Consider the following 23298-nt stretch of genomic DNA (forward strand, 5'->3'; position numbering starts at 1 on the left):
TTCTGTTGAACTAAAATGAGAACCATCTGTCTGGTTTTGATAAAAATGCATAATGGTCATTTGTTATGAGATGGTATTATGTGTTATGGATGTAGGTCAAGGTGGCCAGCGACTCCTTTGAACCAAAAGAATTGAAATTTTCTTGGGTGCAAGATAAACGTAATCTGTTGACAAGGTTTCTTGCAGGTGTTCTGCAAGAAAGTTATGGAAAATCACCTACCACAGACCTTTAATGTTTATTGGCCATGATACATTGCCACAAGCGCTTCCACATGCTTAGTTCGGAGCAGCCAGTAAAAAATGTCACCTATATACAGCAGTAAGACTACACTTTGTCACTTTGTCACCGCCGTGGTTATACTCATACCTAAAACTGCCACCGGCAGTCGTTATGAGGGTTACATTTTAAATAACATCAATATTAAAATGAAAGACTAACTATCGGATACAACTCAAAAGTTTTACTCAAGCACATCATATCAAACATCTGCACAACCGAAATGCCTTATATAAATGAACAATTAAACATATAAAAGGGTTTATTTTCTAACTTACCAGATATAAAGCACTACTTCAAAAAATGAAAAACTATAATAAAATAAACATTTAAAAAGAAACTAGTGTGTAAAGAAGTGTAAACAGGTATATGCACATACAAAACTGTAAAAACAATTATTTTTTAATTTGAAATTAAAGTAACATATTTTCTCTTGTGTGTGTCACTCAGTGCAGCACTGAATCCAGGTTGAGCTGCAGTATACTGCTGCTTTGCAGTTTTCTGATCGAAATGTTTCTGCCGAAGTGCTGTGGCTAGCTTCAAGATGAAATCTCTCCTACTGATATTTTCCTCTGTGCATTCCTTGTACAAAACAAAGTAATTGATGGCTGTCAGGTCCAGTAGAGATAACAACAGGCTGTATATATAAAAAAAATAGAATATTGTAGGTTATATTCAAAATAAAAACATGTATTGTAAAAGGCAGTCAAAATGACTGCTTTGGCGGTTCTGGGTGGGTGGGATTATAATTTCCTTATTTTCGTGATCCTGCCTTTCAAATGCCATCAGGGTATTTAATACATGTATTTAGGAAAAGTCATAAATGGACAACCACACAACTTTCAGGCACGCAGAGTATTTTAAATGTAAAAATCTCAAATTGTCAAAATGACTGCCGTGTTGGTTCTAGTGTTAAAGGTAAATCAGTTGTCTTGTAATTGTTTCTGGGAGTATTTGGGAAATTATGTAATAACAATTTAACAGGAATAAACTGATATTTAAGTGATGTGATTTTGCAATTCTCACCTACCACATGGTCCCAAACATTTTGGATAATAGAGGTTTTACTGTATCCAACTGGATTATTCCTCCTCCTAGTATCCTGGTCCGTACATACAGTCTATGGAAAAATGATTATGTTACCATAATCAGCTGCTTGTGATGAATAGCAAAAAAACAACACTCCTTGACAGCCATCCATCATCATCGTCACCAATGCAGTAACAATTGTCTCTAAAAACTAACTGCATAAGCGGCACCAAAACTGTACTTTTTGACACTGGCTTGCCGTGACTTTGCAAGGCATGCAACAACTTTTTAGATGACGGATAAAAACATTTTCTTGTAACGTACACATAGCGATTAAATAAACCAACTACATACGTTTTGGTAATTACTACTAGTCAAATGTAATGAAAGCTGAGAATATACAAAACACTTTACCTTTCTACTGAAATTGAAAATGTATCCATTTATTCTTTCTTAGTTGTTTTTTGTGCATGTGATGTGTTTTGAGCAGATATCAACTGAAAAACACATAAATGGCTTGCCTATCCATCTCTGTTCCTCTGCTTAGGCTTGTTTTCTCCATTCAACACCCATGAAATTCAGATGACTCATAGCTTGTTGCAGTTCAACATCTTCGGTTTATTTGAACATAACAAAGGCTTTAGACATTGTTTTGTATTCACTTGTCTAGAACATACAATTATAATGTATAGCTATGGCCAAAAGTTTTGCATCACCCTAGAATGATCAAATTTTGTTTCATAAAGACAAATGAAATAATGTTACGCTAACACTGCTTTATAGTTTTCCATATACTTAACGAAAAACTGACAAAAATTGAAAAATTTGACATTTCGAAATCTAACACGAAAACACACTATATCTGAAAAAATGTCACAAATCTTACTCAATTAGAAGCAAAAGGTAACAGTTAGAAGTGGTAACCAGTATATTTAAGCTATAGAAGCATGATTTTTGCACTTCATAATGCAGGTTTTAGCAGACGTCAGACAGCCAACAGAGGTTATGCCAGCCAAAGCACACTATTATTATTTATTTCTTAGCAGGCACCCTTATAAGACGCACTTACAATTGTTACAAGATATCACATTATTTTTACATACAATTACCCTTTTATACAGTTGGGTTTTTTTAGTTTTTTTTACTGGAGCTATCGAGGTAAAGTACCTTGCTCAAGGGTACAGCAGCAGTGTCTCCCACCTGGGATTGAACCCATGACCCTCCGGTCAAGAGTCCAGAGCCCTAACCACTACTCCACACTGCTGCCCTTGTCATCAGCAGCTGATCCTACTATCTAGGATCATCCAGAAATATAAGACTGGGAGCTGTAAAGCTGCACCCAGGTCTGGATGCATAAAAGTCAGCACTGCTCACCAGGATCGCCACCTATGCCATTCATGTTTGAGAGATAGGACGGCCAGTAGTGTCCACTTATACAGCAATGGAAAGAAGGTGCCTGTATGCACTGTGAGAAGGTGTCGCTTGGAAAATGGTCTTGTAAAAACATCATAGATCGCCTCAACTTTTGTCGCAAATACAAAGACTGGACCAGAAATGACTGAGACAAAGTAATTTTCTCTGACGAGTCCCACTTCAGCTGTTTTGGAAACCGAGGTGGATTAAGAGTTCAAAGGCGCAAAGGAGAAAGATACAAGCCAGGGTGTATCGTCCCAACGATGAAGCATCCGGAAACTGTCCATATCTGGGGATGCTTTTCTGCCAAAGGCATAGGATCTCTACATGTTTTACCCAAGGGAACAGCTATGCACAAGGACTGGTACCTGAAAAGACCACCTCCAAGATGATGGAGCCCCTTGCCATCGAGCTAAACAAGTGAATAAATGGTTAGAAGACAGCAGTCTCACACCACTTCAATTTTGGCCTGGAAATTCGCCAGATCTGAATCCTATTGAGAATGTTTGGGGTATAATAGGACAGGAAATCAGGAAAAGTCAACCATGCAACCAAAACGAACTGGAATCAAGTGTACAGGCTGCATGGAGGAATCTAAAGGATAACTCAACCTTTCAGCACCTCATTGAATCCAATATCATTTGCAATATCATTTTGTAGTTTCTTTTAGTACATTTCTGTATTATTCTACACATTCTTTTTGTTGACGAAAAGTAGATACGGCTAGCTGAATAGCTTGTTTGTTTCCGCACACCCACATATCCATTCACAATTGTACACCGCTTCACTGAAATACCGTTTCAACTCTTTTCCTGCTTTTCTGTAAGTACTTACTACTTGCAATTTTATTTTTGGCCTTCCGTTTACTATAATCTCTGTTTTTGTTGCATATTCTCTTGTAATTGGTAAATTAGTCAGCAAATGTTGCTCTAAACTTTCCATCGGGCAGCAAGAGTTTGCGCTGCTCGCTGTTCCATCAAGGACGATTCAATTTTACAGTTGCACGCCTTGTTTACTTTCTCCAAAGCACAGACGGTTAGGCGGTCAGTTGCACACAGCATCATGTTGCCTAGGCAACGTGGAATACTGCATGTGCTGACCAGCAAAACAAAAAGTCAGCCGACTTGAACAGATTGCTTACATGCAGGTCTATGTGTATTTCATAGTCTTAAACCTACTAAAAATCATAAGTGCCTCCCCGTGAATACTACTCCCATCCGAGATCAGCAGTGACAGTTGGTTTGTGAATGCATCCACAATATAATCTATTGCTATTCCCAGTGAGCACTGCACCTCAGCTGTCAGTATAGGGGAAACAGGCAACGGAGTGTACAGTGTGTTCTGCTCCTCCAACCAGTTTTCCCACAAGATGTCTTGGGAAACGAGGACTCTTAAGTGTTTTTTTGTTAGAATTGTTGTAGAGGCAGTGACACAGTTTAGGAGGTTCCCTGAAACATTTGGGACCAAAATAAAACAAGCAACAATGCCTAATTTTTTAAAGAAATAGTTTCTGAAGATTTGTCACTGTAAGTTCACTTGGTTTAATTATGGACAAACTAGATAAAAACAGTTAAATGTGGCTAATTGTCCAATGCATCACGATTGACTGTTTGTCATTCACATTTATATGTTTGAGTGTTTGTTTGTTTGGGTTTCTGCTGTGGGAAAAAAAAAAATATACAGTACAACACAGTTTCTGTTGTTAATGTTGGATTTCTTTTAATGTTATTCATATCATTAAACCGGCAAATAAGAAGTTTGAAAGAATTGTTTAAATGCATTTGATAGTTATAGTTACTGTTTTTTTTTTCTTCCAGTTTGCAGATTTGCCTGTCATAAGAAATGTGAAACAAAGGTAAGCAGATGAATGTTTTTTTTTTTTTTTATATATATACAATCGCTTTAACTACAATAAAGTTGTGACCAATTTATGTTTCAGGTATTGCAGAACAAAGGAGGTGATTCAGTTTGATCTTAACAACTGCTGATCTAAATACTGCCACTGTTTATAATAAAGGGGCCCATAGTTCCAAAAATCAACATACAACAGTGTTAGTCGCTTTAGTTTATTTAAAAATGTGGTAATATTTTACTGATTTAAATGACATAGTTATTAGATCTGCTGGGGTTTGTCAACTGAATATATCCCATGGTTTTTACAGTGAACTTTTCCAATATATATATATATATATATATATATATATATATATATATATATATATATATATATATATATATATATATATATATATATTGTTATATGATAATAGGATAACATCTTAAGGGGTTTTGTCCAGCTGTTTAAAATAAATAAATACAAATCCCCCGTTTTATGTAAAGTGCCACTAAAATGTTGATTTAACCACAACTACAGCTGAAATGTCTTGTTTTTGCAGCCTGTTCATTCTGTTTTGGCAGATTTCTTTGCACACAGATGTTAAAGGATTAGAGTTCCATTTCTGGGAGAAAAGCTACATTTATAGGAATTGAAAATCTTCATTTATAGGAATTGAAAAGCTGCATTTATAGGAATTGAAAATCTTCATTTATAGGAATTGAAAAGCTGCATTTATAGGAATTGAAAAGCTGCATTTATAGGAATTGAAAAGCTGCATTTATAGGAATTGAAAAGCTGCATTTATAGGAATTGAAAAGCTATATTTATAGGAATTGAAAAGCTATATTTATAGGAATTGAAAAGCTGCATTTATACAGCAGTATTACTGACTGTAATAATTTTCCATTATTAAAGGCAGTGGTTTATTGGGATTTATTACATTTACATTTCCACAGGCCATGTGAGATTAAATAGTATAGACTAAAAGCACAGATAACTTACCATGCTAAATCAGACTTATATATAGCCAAAAGTTGATAAGTAACTAGTAGTCAAAGAAATTTGTAGGCATGTGCAATTTGTTTTTCACTATTGTATTTAGGTGCTTTCCACATACTGCGCTCCAGTCATTCTAAAGCTATTCATTATTACTGTATGACTGAAGATTGCAAGCACCACAAAATCTCAGACAGTAGATGTAACATATCTCAGGCAAAGCTGTGGTTAAAAGTCAAATAAAGCATGTCATTCAGAAAATGTGTTACATGCTTATTCTCGCAACTTAAGTTGGAGCTTTAACATGCTGCCTTATTTAGTGATAGACTTCTGTTTTATACTGAATCATGTCCACCTTAAAAATAAATTGTTTCTCTAGACATTTGTTAGGAGTTTGGACAACTGCAGAGGTTTGAAAGCTGTAGTAAGAGGTAACGTAAAATGCAGATCTACTTATTTACAGTAGCAGTTCAAAAGCTTATTTTTTAGGGTTTAAAGATGTATACTTAGAGAGTAGCATACTTACTGCTAAAGGAGGTAGGCACAGTAGCAGTCTAGTTAGTAAATACAATACAAATACCTTCCTGTTCTCTTCAGCATGTCATATTTTTGCGTGATTGATGATAGTGTTTAAATGTTGTTAACAACAAAATGACTAAGCCTTTTCGCTTTTTTAATCTTTAACCGATTTCAACAGCAACATACAGTAAACTGTACATAAACACATATGCATTCATTTTTTAGATTCTTTATATTCAGGTAACCGCGAAAGAAAGGAAGTAGCAATTTGTAATCGTGTTAATCTTAAAACTGCCTTTTTCTGTGGGGTCCTGTTTTGATCTTGCTGAGTCATTTTAATCTGCTTAGCATTGTTTTTCCTCCTACCAAAGTCTAAGTTTCAAATGATCCTATCTGCAGGCCTAGAACATACAACAGACATGCAGTTGGTAGTCGTTACAAGATTCATCTAGATAATTTAAGTCCATAGCAACCTAATACCCCCTGTAATTGGCTAGAGAAGATTTACAAAGCAGGCTGTTTTGGGGGCATGAGAATTACATCATAGTACAATGCTCAAGCCACAACAGCAGTTCAGATACATGTCACTCCGGTAACAAAGAATGAAAACAGGTATATTGCAAGCAAGGGCATGCAGTATTTACTCCCCTGCTTTAGTGTAAGGATTAAAATTGAGTCATGTGTTACATAAAAACAATGGCAAACGACTTACTGACTCCTACTGAAAAAGCTTTAAATCACAATTTATTAAAAGATAGATGTTAACCACAGTCAAGCAAAGTTTCATGCAGTTTTAATATCCTCCGCTGCGGATGCTTTTTCCCTGTGTTGTTGAATATATGAGACGTCCAGACAAATGTTAAACGTATGTTGAATTTTACATGTACATAACCGTTATCTAATTGTAATAAAATGTGCATTCTTTAGCACAAGTTATTGAGTATCAGAATCTGTGAGGCGCTCAGCTCAGTCTCTTTACACTGCGTATCACTCTTGTACTATATGTACATACTGTGGAGATCATAGTGATTGAGATGTATGTTTCTAACGTAGTTGTTTAATCAATCAAAAGAACCTTCAGTTTTTTTTAGAACTGGTTTACTCAGGATAACCCACTTAATGTGCATGGCACATTTGCAGTAGATATTGTCGGGTGGATGGGACATGGAGATGGTTAAAAGACTTGGGTCATTAGCCAGTGGTTGAGCATGGATTCAAAAATAGGAGTTCTTGGCTCCCATTCTAACTGCACCCATTTCGAGACAGTGCCTCATATGCACATTTTAGAAGCCAAGATTTTTTTTTTTCAATGTTTTAAATGGGCTTTAAATGAAGTAGAACATTGGTACCAAATGGTGATTTTGAAACCACTGATGTGTATTTTGGATTGGATCTTTTTCAAAAACTATTTTATAGCATGCAAGTTTATTCTCTCTTTTATAGCATGCAAGTTGGGGCAGCAGTGTGGAGTAGTGGTTAGGGCTCTGGACTCTTGACCAGAGGATTGTGGGTTCAATCCCAGGTGGGGGACACTGCTGCTGTACCCTTGAGCAAGGTACTTTACCTAGATTGCTCCAGTAAAAAAAAACAAAAAAACAACTGTATAAATGGGTAATTGTATGTAAAAAATAAAAAAAGTGATGTCTGTATAATGTGATATCTTGTAAAAATTATAAGTCACTCTGGATTAGGGCGTCTGCTAAGTAACAAATAATAATAATATATAAATTTCTGAAGTTGAATGGTCTGGATTTCCTTTTAAGTTTCAAGTATGTAATGAAAAATGAAAACAAAACAAGAATCAGAAACCAAATACTGTAACATGAATGGTGAGAAAAATATTACATTTGTGCACCCTAATTATTCTACTTTTTTAAATTGTGTTTAAAATGACCTCCATTTAAGTTAAATAGACAATACTTTTTTTTTAATTGGCAAATTCAAATTGGAGGACCACAGAACCCAGAACATCTGGGAAAGCGATTGGATGCGGCTAAATCAGTAGAGTTGGCAGTTATTGGTAGTTCTGTCTTGGCAGGAAACTATTGCCCAAACTGTCTGATACTTAGCATAGTGCTGGTTACCCAAAATTACTGTTTGTGTTTTTCGGGTTTCTGATTTTAGGTTTTAATCAATAAACACGAATAGAAAAGTAGACAGTGAAAAGTGCACAGAGGGGAAGATTTACTAAGAAATGTGGTTGCACAGTAAAACGGTAGATTTTTTGTCTGTCTACAGAAATCCATAACATTTAAAAAAAATAAATAAATACCTGTATGATCTACTATAAGCATAGCGCTAAGATTTGACTTCCATTTGACTGGTTTTGATTGCCATTACACAATCAAGTTTGCAATTTCAATAGCTTTTCAAACAGACTTTTTTTTATTTAATATTACTGATTAAAAGATATGCAGAGATTAAAAGGCAAACCAATGCCCCTACAACATTATTTTTATTAGTCAGTGAGAAGGATTGACAATACACCTACAGTTTGGATTTGTTTGGGTATAATTACTGGTACATTATATAAAACAAATTATTCGACATTGACAGAAATATGTTAGGTTTCCACTTAAATTTGACCAGTGATGTGTAAATGCTCTTTGCCAAAGAATTATTAAAGTATCTATACATTTAATAATAAATAAGCTGTATGTAGTATTATTTTAAAATCCAGCCAGTAGTAATCAACTAGATTTTCTTGTCTGTCATCGATTTTTAATATTCTCCACATTTATTTTCAGAACACTCTTTAGTTATTTACACTAGTAATTGCATTGTAGTTATTTGTTTTCTATGGTATAAAAAGCCTGATTACATAATTAGACTGTGATCATTTATTAAGTGCATATTGTGGCTTAATGTTTTTCAGGGCAGCTATAAAACAATATTTCCATGTAGGAAGGTAGTTAAACAGATGATTCTATTAGGAACCAAACGTTCCTATTAGGTTCACCACAAGCCCAGATTGTTTACCACTAAGCAGTACTAAACTTACAAAAATATCAATTTTCCAATTTCTAAGCCTAATTCAAAAGAATACCAAAACTCCACTAAGTGAGCCTTCATCCCAACAAATTGCAGATTAATCTGGTCTGAAAAGGTTCCAGGTTGAAGCTGAACCGAACTGGTATGTTACGATTTCACTTTATTTGAAGAAAAGCATTTTCTATTTGCATCCAGGAGATATTTTGTTGGATAAACACACAAACCCATCATTTTAACAAGTATATGTCATTGTATTTAATTGCATTATCTTTAATTGGCTGGGTTTACATGCACGTGAAAATCGACTCTACAGTCATGACTGTGTGACATTGTCACACGAATACATCGTGAAACAGCAAAAGAACGTTCTTTGGTTAGCGCGACTTTAAGGGCAGGGTCAATCGCTTTGTCACGATAAAAATAGCTGTAAAAACTAATGTAAACCAGAGCATTTCAGCAGTCAAGAGCACGTTTAACTGGTGGAATCTCACATTATTCCTCAGCAAAGCCGTACCAAACAACACACACACACACACACACACACACACACACACACACACACACACACACATACACACACACACACACACACAAGAAAGAACACAAAAGACACTGCAAATGTAAACCTCTCGTATAGCCTATTATTGTTTGTATGAATGCATGTTATTAAGCACAACTAACCGAACTTTTAGTCTTATTATTATTAGTAGTAGTCGTAGTAGTGGTAGTGGTCGTAGAAGTGGTCGTATTTTCGAGATGTCCCAGGAACAACAGAGCTCTATCTCGTCTTCCACTGCACAGAACTGGAATGAATTGTTAGCATCAATTGGCATATTGTGCAATAAGTAATGGACATAGTTAACAAACAACATAAATGTACCGTATCGCTTTAAATAAAGACTTTTGTTTGAATGTTTATAATATTACAAGACATCCACGTTTCATTATAATGTGTGTGTGTTAAGCGGATTCTGCGCCTGGCACTTCTACCACAGCTGCAGACCAGCAGTCACTGGCTTCTCGGAGCAGAGGCAGGGTATAGGGGCCGGCAGATGTGTACAGGAACATTAGGATGCTCAGCCTGGTACTCTGCCTATAGAACTGCCAGTGCATGAAGCTGCTCAGGAACCTTGTATGTATTTTTACATATCCCACTGTTCTCAATCTTATATTCATATAGGCCTAAGGATCATACCTTTTTTTTATTGTATTGACTACTTTAATGAAATAAAAGTTTTAGATGTTATGCATATCTATTTTTTAAGTAGTAAAACTTGTACTTAGTAAAAGTTTTATTTTATATACTTTTGTGTGTATGTGTGTGTGTGTTGGAAAGGTAACGAGACACAAACAAGTAATGCATGATAATTCAGAATGTGTGTGACAACAAGTTAATTATTTTCTCTTGTTAATTTTGTGTTAATCTTCATGGCAACACATGAAGCTCTCCTCATGATATTCAGAATCGTTCTTTTTCTAATTACTCGGCAGACACGGACATTTTATATATCCCCTCCCATCCCCTCCTAAATCAGAACAGCATAGCAATGCATTTCCTGAAAAGTACTGCAACTGGAAAACTGTCATGACTTGTCCATGTAAATGCCGTTGTTGTTACTGTTCTCTAGGTCTGTAGAAAATTAACTAAAATATGCTTATGCAACTTTTGCTTACTTTGTGATCCATGCAATTTGTTCTGTGTACTTTTATTGTATATTTGAGTGTTGTTCAGTGGAAAACAAAATCTGGCTTTCAGAGGTCAGTTCCTTTTTCTTTTAACCTTAAAAATGATTTTTCTTACATCTCATCTTTGATTTATAGCTACAAAGAATATTTTAATTATTCTTCAAATACCAAGTTTCATATGTTTCTTTTCCATTTTATGAACCTTGAAACAGACTTTAAAGTTATAAGTGTAAAAAGTTGTCAGGATTTTAACAATGAAAAGACAAATTACAGGTATGTCATTTTTAACAGTGTAGCAACACCTGGGGACGTGTAATGATATATTTTTCGGAACCCTGCTGCTTACTCTTTAAGCAATATGAAACTGAATATACCCTAAGCCACAATTCTATTGTGACACAGAGCCTTTTATTTAAAATATTTCTTAGATAACTCAGTGTCATACATAATGATACTTGAGCCTTTAGCACAACTGATGGTAGTTCTACAAAACAGCCAACAATTATGTGTTTTGGTATCTGTTAAGCAACATCTGTTCTTTTAAAGGGAGGACTCTGCTTAACCAGTTGTTATGGAAGCAAAACATTAAAGCTAGAAATATATATGAAATAATGGGAATTCGTATCTGAGCAGGTTGTTCTTCTTTCAACTTAAGAAGTGGATAGGATTCAGTTTGTTTAATGTTTAGATTTTTTTTTTTTTCCCAGGCTGCTTTCAGAAGGTCTGCTCAACACTTTCTATTGTGGTGTGGACAAAGATCAAGTCTCTAACCTTACTTGGTGTAAACAATGTAGTTGGAAGAGAGGCAGCCTGTCATTACAGAGTAGAGGGGGGTTTACAAATGACGCCCTGCGTCCTTGAGGTGTAGCATTTTGAAAGGAAAATAAAAAAGCCTATTTTGTTATGTTATGTTTGTTATTTTTGCAATTTGTGTCACAGAAAGCTTATGTTTTTTACTGTTTCTGTTTTTATTGCTGATGTAAGGGAGGTGGTTGCTGTTGCTGACTCAACTTAATCAGATACAACCGTTGATTATTACATTAGGAGTTTTTGTTATACTGCAGCCCCTAAAAAAATGATTTGGTAAACCTGTGAGTTTTTTTGGGTTACTATGACTTTAGAATAACCTTATTTTTTGGGAGCAATTATGGTTTTAACTCCATCTTAATAATAATATGTTAAACAAACCTTAAGGAAACAGTGGGTTACATTGAGATGTACTTTTTGCAGGTGAACAGCAGATGGCCCTAGTTTTTTGTTCTGGTAGAAATTAAACAGTTTTTTTTAATATATATTTCACAGTGAATTGTTCTAACTAATGTCTACTTTTACTTGTGATAAGAGCTCGTTTGCTCACTAAGTTAGTATGTGTTTTGTATGCAACATTTAAAAAAAAATTATAATTACAATACCCTAAACTGTATGTGTGTCCCTTGGTTAGGTCAAGTGGAGGCAAATCAAAGCAAATGCAAAGATTTCTTATCAGTTTCACAGGTTCCGGGAAAAAGGTGTATTTGCTCATGCTCAGTATCACAAAAGCTCTTTAATCAGGAAATTGAATTACTGCGTGCCAGTTAATAATTTGCTTAGAAAAGTTTTTGCTTTTTCTGCTCAGTATAATCAAGCTAATGTTTTTTCAGAAAAAGTATTTTCAAAAACCTTTTAATGCACTTCCATTTTGGGATTCTAACTTAATTTTGTTTTGTTTTAGGTAGTAACTGCCTGTTTGCCACCGGTCAACTATGAACTGGTAAGCTCGCTTTTTGTCTCTTTAGACATGTGCTTTGTTAGAAGTCATTGTGACACTGCTCTCTTCAGTTCAGCCACATATGGTATTTGTTTTGTGTATTGTATATACACATTGACTATATAGATATATTAATCTCAAGGGTAAAATTGCGCTTCCTAATTAAACGGACAATGCAGGTTTTGCAGGAGTTTCTGGGCTGAAGGGCAGCAGTGACCTTTTATAATGATGTGGAACTGTTTAAAAATAGATACAATGTTAAAGTTGTAATAACATGCCTATTTTGACATGCATGTTTTGTGGTTATTTTTGCTTAGGAAGCAGGAATTAGAACTAGAATTTTACTAAAGGACAATACTCTTTACAGATTACTAAAGTTATAACAAGCCAGTGCTTCAAATATGCAAAGATGTGAAAATATATGCTGATAATTTGTAAGAATGGTTATTGAAAAATTGATCCTCTTGTTATAAGGCTTTGCAGAGTGTACTGAAAGCCTGTATGAGGAAATAGTATATCATAGTCACCAAACAAAAAACAGAAATTAGAATAGAAAAGGATTTATATTTCTTAAGCTGTATCAGAAAAATACTCACAGAAATTGCATTTACATCAATTGTCCACACATTAAATTGAACTTAGTCTTTTTCCAATCTACTCCTGCTTGTGAAAACTGATACAGAACCCAAATAATACAAAAAGTCCCTTACACTAAAAAGCAGAGGCTGTGCACATGGTTGCACGTGTGTGTAGGTGTGCACGTGTGTGTGTGTAAGAGTTTGGTGGCTGGTGGCCATCTTGGTGAAGAACGTTGATGGCCACCCTTGCACAGCTACATGGCGTGGTTTAATTGTTTGATGGTTTAATTGTTTGATTCATTCAGTGATTGAAGTTTGAATGAAAAGTGTGGAATGTGGTCAGGTGGTGATTATTATTATTATTATTATTATTATTATTATTATTATTATTTATTTCTAAGCAGACGCCCTTATCCAGGGCGACTTACAAGTGTTACAAGATATCACATTATTTTTTACATACAATTACCCATTTATACAGTTGGGTTTTTATTGGAGCAATCTAGGTAAAGTACCTTGCTCAAGGGTACAGCAGCAGTGTCCCCCACTAGGGATTGAACCCACAACCCTCCGGTCAAGAGTCCAGAGCCCTAACCACTACTCCACACTGCTGCCTTAGCAGTGTGGAGTAGTGGAATCAATCAAGCCCCTGGCCACTTGGTATAAAAGGAACAAAGGAGTGTTTGTTTGGATAAAGTGTGTTGGAGATATTTCAGTGAAGGTGGGTTGCCCAGCCTGAACAGAGAAAAGAAAGAAAGAAAGAAAGAGAACACCTGGATAGCCAAAGCTTGTGTGTTATATCTTGTTTGTTTAGAGGAGTTTGTAGGGTGTAGGTATCTTTATATTCATGTCTCAACAATAAAATAACATAATGATGACGTGTCAGTAGTAAAGTACAGTATTTGTAAATTAGACGAAATGAAACACTAAGCAAATGATGTGTTACTGTTATTTAACCTGGCAATAAAGATTAACCTAGTAACACTAAATATTGCGGCATTGAATCCCCAAGAAATAATGGATTCTTGCAGCAGCATTAAGAAGAAAAGTACACGTGACAGTCTTTAAACCTTTTAAGTAGAGTTTTGATTGGTTGCAAACCAAAAAGGTTATTTCCTCCATCTGGGGCATGCACTGCTATTCATTGTTTAAACTCAGATCAGAAATAAAGGATGGTTTTGAGAAGAGGTGAAACTTTTCACAGACTGCATTAGCAACGCTTCCACACAGAAAAGTTTCTGTTCTGGGAATTTTGCCATTCCTTAAAGGTGCATGACAAAGTACTCAGTGATCTCTCAGTTGTAGGTGCAGTTTAGTATAAAAAGTGCTTTTAGCAGTCGGATATGCTCTATCATACCCCTTTTCTTATATCTGCCCCCATTTTACTTCCAATTAACCATTAACAGTTGAATATTATTAAAAAAACAAATCAGAAGTATGGCCAAAAACAAGATATATATTGTAGATGATAATTTGTTTACTTCTACGGTATATACCTATTGGAGTAGCCTGGATCAAAAACAGGCTAACAATATACTTTACAATAAAATCCAGTAACTTGACTGGCCTGAGCTTCGATAAAGAGGTTAAGCTCTTCATTTAAAGTTTTCTTTTGTGTCACTCAAGACAAATTGGTAAGTACTGTACATATTTTGGTAAGTACTGTACATATTTTCAGAGTACATGAATAAAGCTGCGGTAAAAACCTTGGCCATGTTATCACAACGAAAGAAGTGTGTGAGAGGAGGTAAAACCTTCTGTGCTGTTAGGACAAGCAAAAGTAAAAAATGAGTGGTGAGTGGAGATAGAGAAGGCTTAGCTCTGTTGAAACCGAATTACAAGCCCTCGACATTATTGACTTCCCAATGCTAAAATAATTTCCTCACCCAGTACTGAGTTTTGTGCATTCAAAATAGCTCACATATCGGCTCAATGTGTACCTCCGACCCCTTGAATTTCAGCTCAGTGTATGAAAAAACTGTGTTTGTCCAAGAAGACCCATGACCTAAGCCTTATGGTAGTATGACAATTGACTGGAAATAATGATAGCAGCATTAATTTTAATAATGTTGTATTTATCTATTGTTTGTGGTGTTCTTTCATGTCTAATAACAACATTTAGTGGTGAAAAAGTGACTTCCTAGCATTCCATAGGTTAAAGCACAAAATGGCACAAACATGATGCTCATCACATAAAGGAGCTATCAAGGTGTCAACAATTTGACCTATTTTGTATTGTTCTTTAGTATTTAGGGCCAAATGTTAGTGTTTTCCCCGCTAAGAGACTCACACAATATACTGGCAGTTGCTGAAAGACGTGCGAGTCCAGCAGCTGTTACCACTAAATGCCACTTGGCACAGGAGCATGCATTGGTGTGATTGGTCAATCATGCCACTGGTTTGTCTATCAACGCTGGAAGTGAACTGAAGTAATGAAGTAATTAAATTTAGTCTATTGTTTTGAGTCTATACTGTGGTTTCCCCTGAGAAGACTAATTTACTAGACTGAAGAGAGCAGGGCTACATGACACACAGAAATCTGCGCATTTGAAAAGTGGACATGAACATGACATCAGCACAAAATAAGCCTTGCAATTATTATTTATTTATTATTTATTTCTTAGCAGACGCCCTTATCCAGCGTGACTTACAATTGTTACAAGATATCACATTATTTTTACATACAATTACATTATTTTGACATACAATAACCCATTTATACAGTTGGGTTTTTACTGGAGCAATCTAGGTAAAGTACCTTGCTCAAGGGTACAGCAGCAGTGTCCCCCACCTGGGATTGAACCCAAGGCCCTCCGGTCAAGAGTCCAGAGCCCTAACCACTACTCCACACTGCTGCCCTAATCATAAAAAGAAAAGAAAATTGACAGAACTGGGAGGTGCAAGCTATTGGGAGATGCATCAAAAATCACACTGGACATTTCCATCAATGCGTTCCATATAAGTTTACCAACTTCATCACCTTTTTCTGTCAAATATTTATGATTAAGATTGTCGGCGTTAGGCAGTTTTTTAGCTGATGGACAGACAGTACTGTCGCACAAAGTCACCAATACATACCTCTGCAATAAACAGTGTCCGTCCACTCATTCTGTGCTTTCTTTTTGTTAAAGCATGTGTAAAAACTGCATAAATGGATTGCTTGTTTCTCAGTTCACTTTATTGCTTTAGTTTAATGTGTCGCTTATTTTTCAGTATGTAATTTTATTGTTAGCACGAACATGTACCTCGATGCAGCAGTATTTGCAGCACTATGCATCCTCTGCTTCATCTGACCCACTTCTGCTATTTTTGCTTTTTGTATACTTCGAAACATTCATTATCTTTTGAATATTCATAAACCGATTTATGTTTTCTCCCCATTACTCATCCACTAAAAATATTAGAATTTTTAGTATATTTCAATTTAGTTTTTGATCAAGCTAGCAGTTACTACGGCCAGCAATTGCCACAACAATCAGACTTTGATTGGTCAACATAATCAGGTGATAATGTGTTTGTGAAGTGACAGAGAAACACATTTGAACGTCTGCTGTATCCTAGGATAAATAAAACAGCATTTTAATCAAACTATTGTGTATTTCCTAGAAAATAGTACCGGGAAAATATTGCATAATAGACAAAAAATCGTGTATAAATCAGTAAAAACCGACATCCAGTTAAAAAAAAAATATCCTGTTATACTTCTGTAAAATTCGGAATAAACCAGAATCGCGGAACACTACTGATACAGCATATGTAAATAAATAAATAAATAACAGAAAATGTTTCTGAAGTTCATACTGCATACAGTAGTAGTAAAAGATTTTTTGGCGTCCAGCTCTCCATGCGACTTGCTGACCGCTGCATAATCCAGTTTATATCCCGGCCGTCATATGTGTTTACATCGTCGAGTCAGAAAACGGTGACTGACGTTTGTAATCACCATTTTAGTGTTTGGAGCATCTTTCTTTTGTAGTATGTTTTGTAATTAATTTTCTTTTAAATCATAGAATCAGTGTTTAGCCATTTTGTCTTGTTGTGAGTGCAGGGGAGAAAGGTGTTCCTTGAAAAGGGGTGAGACTAACAGTGATGTGAACCAATCACATAACAGTGAGACACTATTGCCTGGCGGTGTAAGGATGTCAGGGCAATAGTTCAATCTATTTTTGCTCCGATGATGAGGTTTTAACCAATCACAGGCCAAGATTTTAAACCACTGATTTATATATATATATATATATATCCCAACATTTTTTTTTTTATTTGTAACACTGTTTTGTATGCCAAGAATGTAAGATGTCTTTGTTCCCTTGCATCACCACCCTTAACCAAATTTTAATGTTCACCTCTCCTGCAGAGTTCTGTACTTTCCATGGGCTGTTTCTATGGTGACTTTTGCTAACGTTAGTAAATGGAGGTAGGATAAGGGGGAGGAGTGTGCAATTTAAACTTTCACTCTCCATTTGGTGATCTTAGCAAGGTTAAATTCCCAAAAGAACACAATGCAAATTTAAACATACAAAAAGCTGAGAACATTGTTTGTTTGCTTGTTTAACTGTTTAATTAGTAAAGATATGCCTCCCCAAAGTTGCACTCAATTCACTTTTTTCTGACCTTCGATTAAGCTGAGAGACCTTTGTTTGTATTTTAATTACAAAGTGTCAGCCTTTGTTGAGATAGTTGACTTTCTTAAACAGACTATTGATGTGGGTTAATGCTCAAAAAAACCTTTTTGTTTACTCAAGGGTAAAAGCTGTAATCATTATTTCAAGTGTGTGTAAATTGCCATTTCCTGATTGTTTCACGAGGTGGAATGCAAGAAAAACAAAGTATTTGCAGAAAGAAATTTGTTACTGATAAGAGATATTGAAGAAAATATAAATGTGTGTAATGGATAGTAGGTCTACCCAGAAATGTTCTAATACATTTCTACATTTCATACATACATTTCAACACATGCATCGACTAAATCCCAAGCCACAATTTACATATCTTGAGAACCAAATAGTGTAAATGTTGCTCTGAAAGGGAAAATTAAATATGTATACTCTTTTATAGTAGGATTACTGAGTACAAACATTTAAAAAGTGTGAATTGTATTTGTGCTTGAAATGGTTAAGCTTAGTTAATACAGACAAACTTATACACATAGCCTACTACTTATTCAATAGCAGTAAAAATGTCTGCTTTGCTTTCTCCATTACTCTGATAGAGCTTTCCACTTTCCACAACCTCGGTTAAGATCAAAAGCCAAGATTCCAGTTTTGCAACTGAAACTAATTTTGATTTCACTATCTATCTATCTATCTATCTATCTATCTATCTATCTATCTATCTATCTATCTATCTATCTATCTTATAGCAGAAGAAAAACACCAAATAAGATCACTTTCGCTGTTAGTTTTTAGCTGATTGAAGAGTTCTTGTTAAATGATTCCAGTGGTCACGGTATTAAGATTTGAAACTGTGTAGATCAATTTATTACAACACCACTTTATGTTGCACTGCAGTTCCTGTGTAGTCTTTGTTTTTGTGATTTATATTAACATTGTGTGCACTGGTGTCTCTTGTAGCTGACGCAATTACTCTCAGTTTGAGCAGCTTCGTGTCATTCTCCTATACGATATATATATTCATTTATATAATACATTGCTGTTGATTAAATAAAAAATGTTAACCATTTTTTATTTCTTTCTTTGCAGCCAGATAATACAGATTCCTTCTTACATCATGTAGCCAGGACGGTAAGCATTATCTTCATCTTATGATTTATTTCTACTAATAAATGAATGTTAAAGGATTATATCATGTTTGTAGACAATTTAGACCAGATGCTCTTTGTTTGCCTGTTACTATCTGTATATTGTTATATTGAAGCTATAAAACATTTTTTCATACCAGACTTTAATTAAATATGATACCTCTTCTTATATTAGGAATGGATAACAAAAATGATACAGGATGCACACTAACATTTTGTGATTCTTCATGCTGGGACTCTAGCGTCACCATGGTTACCCCAACATTTGCACTTAATGTCTCAGCTACAAAAAATACATTAAATGTGTTGAATAAATAAGCAGGAAATTAGGCTACTTGTTGATAAGCCAGACCCATTGAAAACAACAAATGTCTTGTGTAATATGACACCAAAAAGCATTAAAGCATGTATTAACATTTACTGAGGTTGTTTTTTAGTCTGTGAGATTGGGGTGTCTTTTGAACATGCAAATATTGAAATCCTAAGGGGGCTGAGTTATTACAGACCTGTTAGACCATGTTACCAGAAAGATGGTTGAGCTTTGCCAGGAACCAAGCATGACGCTATTGAGTCGTTGACCTTTAAGAAATGTTCTATGTGTCATATATTCATATACCAGTAGTAGTAACGTTTTACTACTGTATATTATTTTGTACATGTTTTGGACATTTGCAAAAAAAAAGGCTAAATGTTATCAGACTATTTTTTATAATGCTGCCACACAGGTCAGTATATAATATTTTGGTTTAACAAAGACAGTAATGTTGTAGGTAACAGTTTTGCATGCAACTATTCACTGCAAGTGGCAACACTCTAAAAATATATGTCAGGATACACACCCACACCACTTGGTAGTGTTATTTTTCCACAATCCATCAATTTTTGGAATCTCTGCACAGTAAATCCACAGCGACGATTTTAAACAACAGATGACATTGCTATCAGCAGTTTCTGTTTTTTTTAATGCTATCTTGCAGGCTTCAAGCCCCCTGAAGTTATGAAGTGGTGAACATTTAATTATTTTTTTTGTACAGTTTATTCCAAATACATTTTTTGAAAACTTCCCTTGTAAGATTGAATCAGTTTCTTGGGATCCAGTGCAATGATGTCAGACACTATTTCAAGATAGCATGCCAGTTTTAGTTTATGTAGCCTGAGGCTATAACTCCCACTCAAGTGTTTGATTTATTTATTTCATTTGGATTAGACACCTCACCTGGCAAAAATCCATATCCTACCTCCAGGTAGGGAGGTATCCGCTTACTTAGGGGACCTGCCGTGACAGTCAACTGTGCATGACAAAGATGAGGGAAAGGTTTCAAGTTCAAATGTAGCAACAGAAAGACCAGAATTTTTTCAATTGAAAATGCATCTTAAAAAGGGATTTAGCTTTTTTTCAGTTTCTAAAAGTTGATCTTTTTTCTGTTAATGAAATGATTAATGACCCTTCTTCACAAGAGAATGGCATAGTAGTGCATATAAAGGATGTGCGTGCCATCACTTTAGTTAATAGGGTTCTTGATTAAATATTTTTTACAAACGTGAATTAATAGTTGATGTTTTCCTCTACAAGACAAATTCTATTATTTAAAAAAACAAACACACGGCCATTAGGCCTAAATTTGCTAATAGTTTGGCATGGTTAATACCAGTTCACGGGGCGGGAGCCAGGGCTGCGATAGGAAGGGAATGTTTTTGCAACTTAGGATTGTAGGCTTGGCCTCTAGAACAGGGGAGAGAGAAAAGAACGGGCCAGACTCCAACTGAGAGAGCCTTCCCTATGGAGTCGAGACTGGCCCTATCGGCCTCTGGGCCCCTGAAAATTCAGAGTCCTCTGACTTCTCGGAGAGTCGTTATAGACAGAGCCTTACGACTGGGTCCCAGTTACCGACTGGGTTCAACCCTCAGTGGACAGAACGGCTCATATGAAGCCTTGACGTAAGAAAGAGAAGCGAATCTAAAAGAGCACAAATAATTGTTAGTTATGGGACTCTAAGAGTATGAGGGCCACGTCCCAGGAGGATAAAGGAGGAAGTAATACAGAGCCTTCTTTCTTGAGGCAAGATATAGCGCATGAGCTGCGAAAGAATAGTGTGGCCTTTGGTCCCCTCTGACCACATGAAGAACCTATGGAGTTACTGGAACTCCAGGTCGGCGAAGTGAGACTCACTATCCCCCCAAAAGATGGATCACAGGCTCTCCGCTGAACCCACACCTGTGAAGACAAACAAAGACTGCGTGGCAATGTATAACATAAAAGCAAGAAGAGACAAACAGTGACAAACAAAATAACTAAAATAGATGGTTAGTGGAACAAGCTATGTGTTGGCCATCTGCTTGGTGGAGAGGAAAAAAAAAACAACTTTTATTTGGGGAAAACCTCTGGCGCCCCCACTCGGGGCATGTTAGCTATAGACTGGTGAGCTGCAGTGATATCAGATGGCAGCAATTGGATGTAGGAGTTGACTGCTGAAGAGGATCAGTGCCCTATGGTCTTGATAAGGTGATGGCTGATGTGGGCTCTGGCTGCTGAAGAGGCTGTGCCAATCCTGAAGGAGTGTGTGGTGTAGGATTGTGGAGAAAGACCTGCTCTGGTGACGAGAGCAGAGAGGTGGGAAGAAAACCAGTGTCTGGTAATGATGTTTTTGGAGCAATCAATGTAGAGGGGGTATAAGGAACTGAAAGGGCTTTGAATAGATATGAACTTAGTTAGAGAGGAGAAAGGGCAGAGAGGATAGTCTACCTTTGATATTTGGATGAAATTACATTGGCGAAGTTTAAATACGGTTTGTAATAATCTGGCGAACGGCCAGTCCTTAAAGAAGAGCTGGGCAGGGAAGGAATCCTGCTGGTGTTTCCTTTTGGAACGGCATGGCTGGGAAAGCTCTGGGATGCCGCTGGAGGGATCGGGATGTTCCATGGATTCTCAGGGTCAGAAGAAGAAGAGGTAGGTAAATCCAAATCGGGAAGTTATACGAAAAAGGGTTAAAGCTGGATCGGATAGTCAAAGGTTCAGGAGTCGAAAACGGAATTGGGGAAGTGAGACAGGCAAGGTTTCAGTCACTATAATCAATTTAATTTTTTTTTCTCTCTCTCTCTTTCTCTCTATACGGGCAAAAAGCAAACACAAGAGAAAGAGCTGAGCTGTGACTGGGTTTAAATAGGGGTTTTATAGTGATAGGCAGGTGAAATTAGGAAGGGACGAAGCCCTGGCTCACGCCCCCCGAACTCCACTAAAGTTAACATGAAAACACAGTTTGAAAATGATGTATATTTAATTGATCTAAACAGCAGTGTATGTAAATGCTGGTAATGTAATTAATAAAACAAACATCTAACAGGGCATGTTCACCTCTGCAGTTTATTTTTGTCAGCAAGAGTATGAAAAACTCATTTTTGTAAATTATTTAGATAGTTTAGGTCAATTGAATAGACCTAAATGTCTCTTACCTATACTGTTGGTCTCTTAATGCCTATCATATCTCTTAAAAAAACACAACAAACAACAAAGGAAAACAAAATAATGTCCTCTTCATACAGGAGACACTGGGGTTGTTGTCATCCATACTTAATGAAATGAACCTCATAAACCACTAGAGGCCACTAGAGATCATTTTTGGAAATTTACTTTTAATGAGCCATTGCAATGTTTATATCAGCAGGATTACTGTAAGCTATGATTTACACATGAATTTAACATATGAGATACAGACATATTTAACACAGAATGCAAAACTATTGCCGATAGCTTTAAATTTTTGACCTTTTAACTTTGGCAAAAGAAAAAAATAAATCAAAACAGATCCAGTAATTATGTGATGCATAAACACACTGTCCTGCCAAAACTTATGTTGAGGTTGTCTTGCCAGGAGACATTGATTTTAGGTCTCAATTTGATAGTAATCTGGCAGTTGGGCAGGTCAAGAGGGGCATGTGAGGTCCCTTCTGTGCTCTTCAAACAGTTCTTGTCTACCTTACACTAATGGGTAAAGGCACACTGCCTAGCCACCAGTTTTCAATCCAATCAGAGCTCCTTGGGATGAACTTGACTGACTTTTCTTGCCAAGGCAAACTCAGATTTGGACAACCTGTGAATGACAGCTTGTGACTTTTCAGCATACTGAACTGTAACAGGGCGAGGAGCCCTGTAAAATGTATTTATTTATTTTTAGAACGGGGTTTCCCCCTCTGCCCCTGTGTTATTTTGTATTTGTTTTGTTTAATGATTTATTATTGTATTTATATTTATATGACGGCGAAGCGCCGGGTGTTTTGTTATTTTGTTTAGAAATGTATTTAAATGACGACGTAGCCAAATGTTTGTTTTTGTTTAGTAGCGTGGATGGGCAACCCCATCCACAGTAATTTAGAAAACTTGTGCAGATTGTGGCCAAGGGGTAATAGAATAATTGCCAGCTAGTTAAACCCCTCGGCCAACGATATATAAGCCTGCAGCTCTCTGCA

The 23298-nt window shown here is 36.1% G+C and overlaps 1 protein-coding gene across 9 annotated transcripts in view; it reads left to right on the top strand.

Moving 5' to 3' along the window:
* The window catches only part of LOC117394454 (tensin-3-like), a 178186-nt gene that overhangs the window by 87566 nt on the left and 67322 nt on the right, over nucleotides 1–23298 (top strand). For 7 of the 9 annotated variants that reach the window (XM_059014961.1, XM_059014993.1, XM_059014954.1 and 4 more), the window contains exons 3-5: nucleotides 4537–4574; nucleotides 12460–12498; nucleotides 18776–18817. In XM_059014961.1, the coding sequence (XP_058870944.1) occupies nucleotides 4537–4574; nucleotides 12460–12498; nucleotides 18776–18817 (119 nt within the window). Of the gene's footprint in view, nucleotides 1–4536; nucleotides 4575–12459; nucleotides 12499–18775; nucleotides 18818–23298 lie in introns of those variants that run through there. The other 2 variants (XM_059015002.1, XM_059014966.1) reach the window with 2 other exon arrangements.

This window comes from Acipenser ruthenus, chromosome 3 (genome assembly GCF_902713425.1).
Source record: "Acipenser ruthenus chromosome 3, fAciRut3.2 maternal haplotype, whole genome shotgun sequence".
NCBI lineage: Eukaryota > Metazoa > Chordata > Actinopteri > Acipenseriformes > Acipenseridae > Acipenser > Acipenser ruthenus.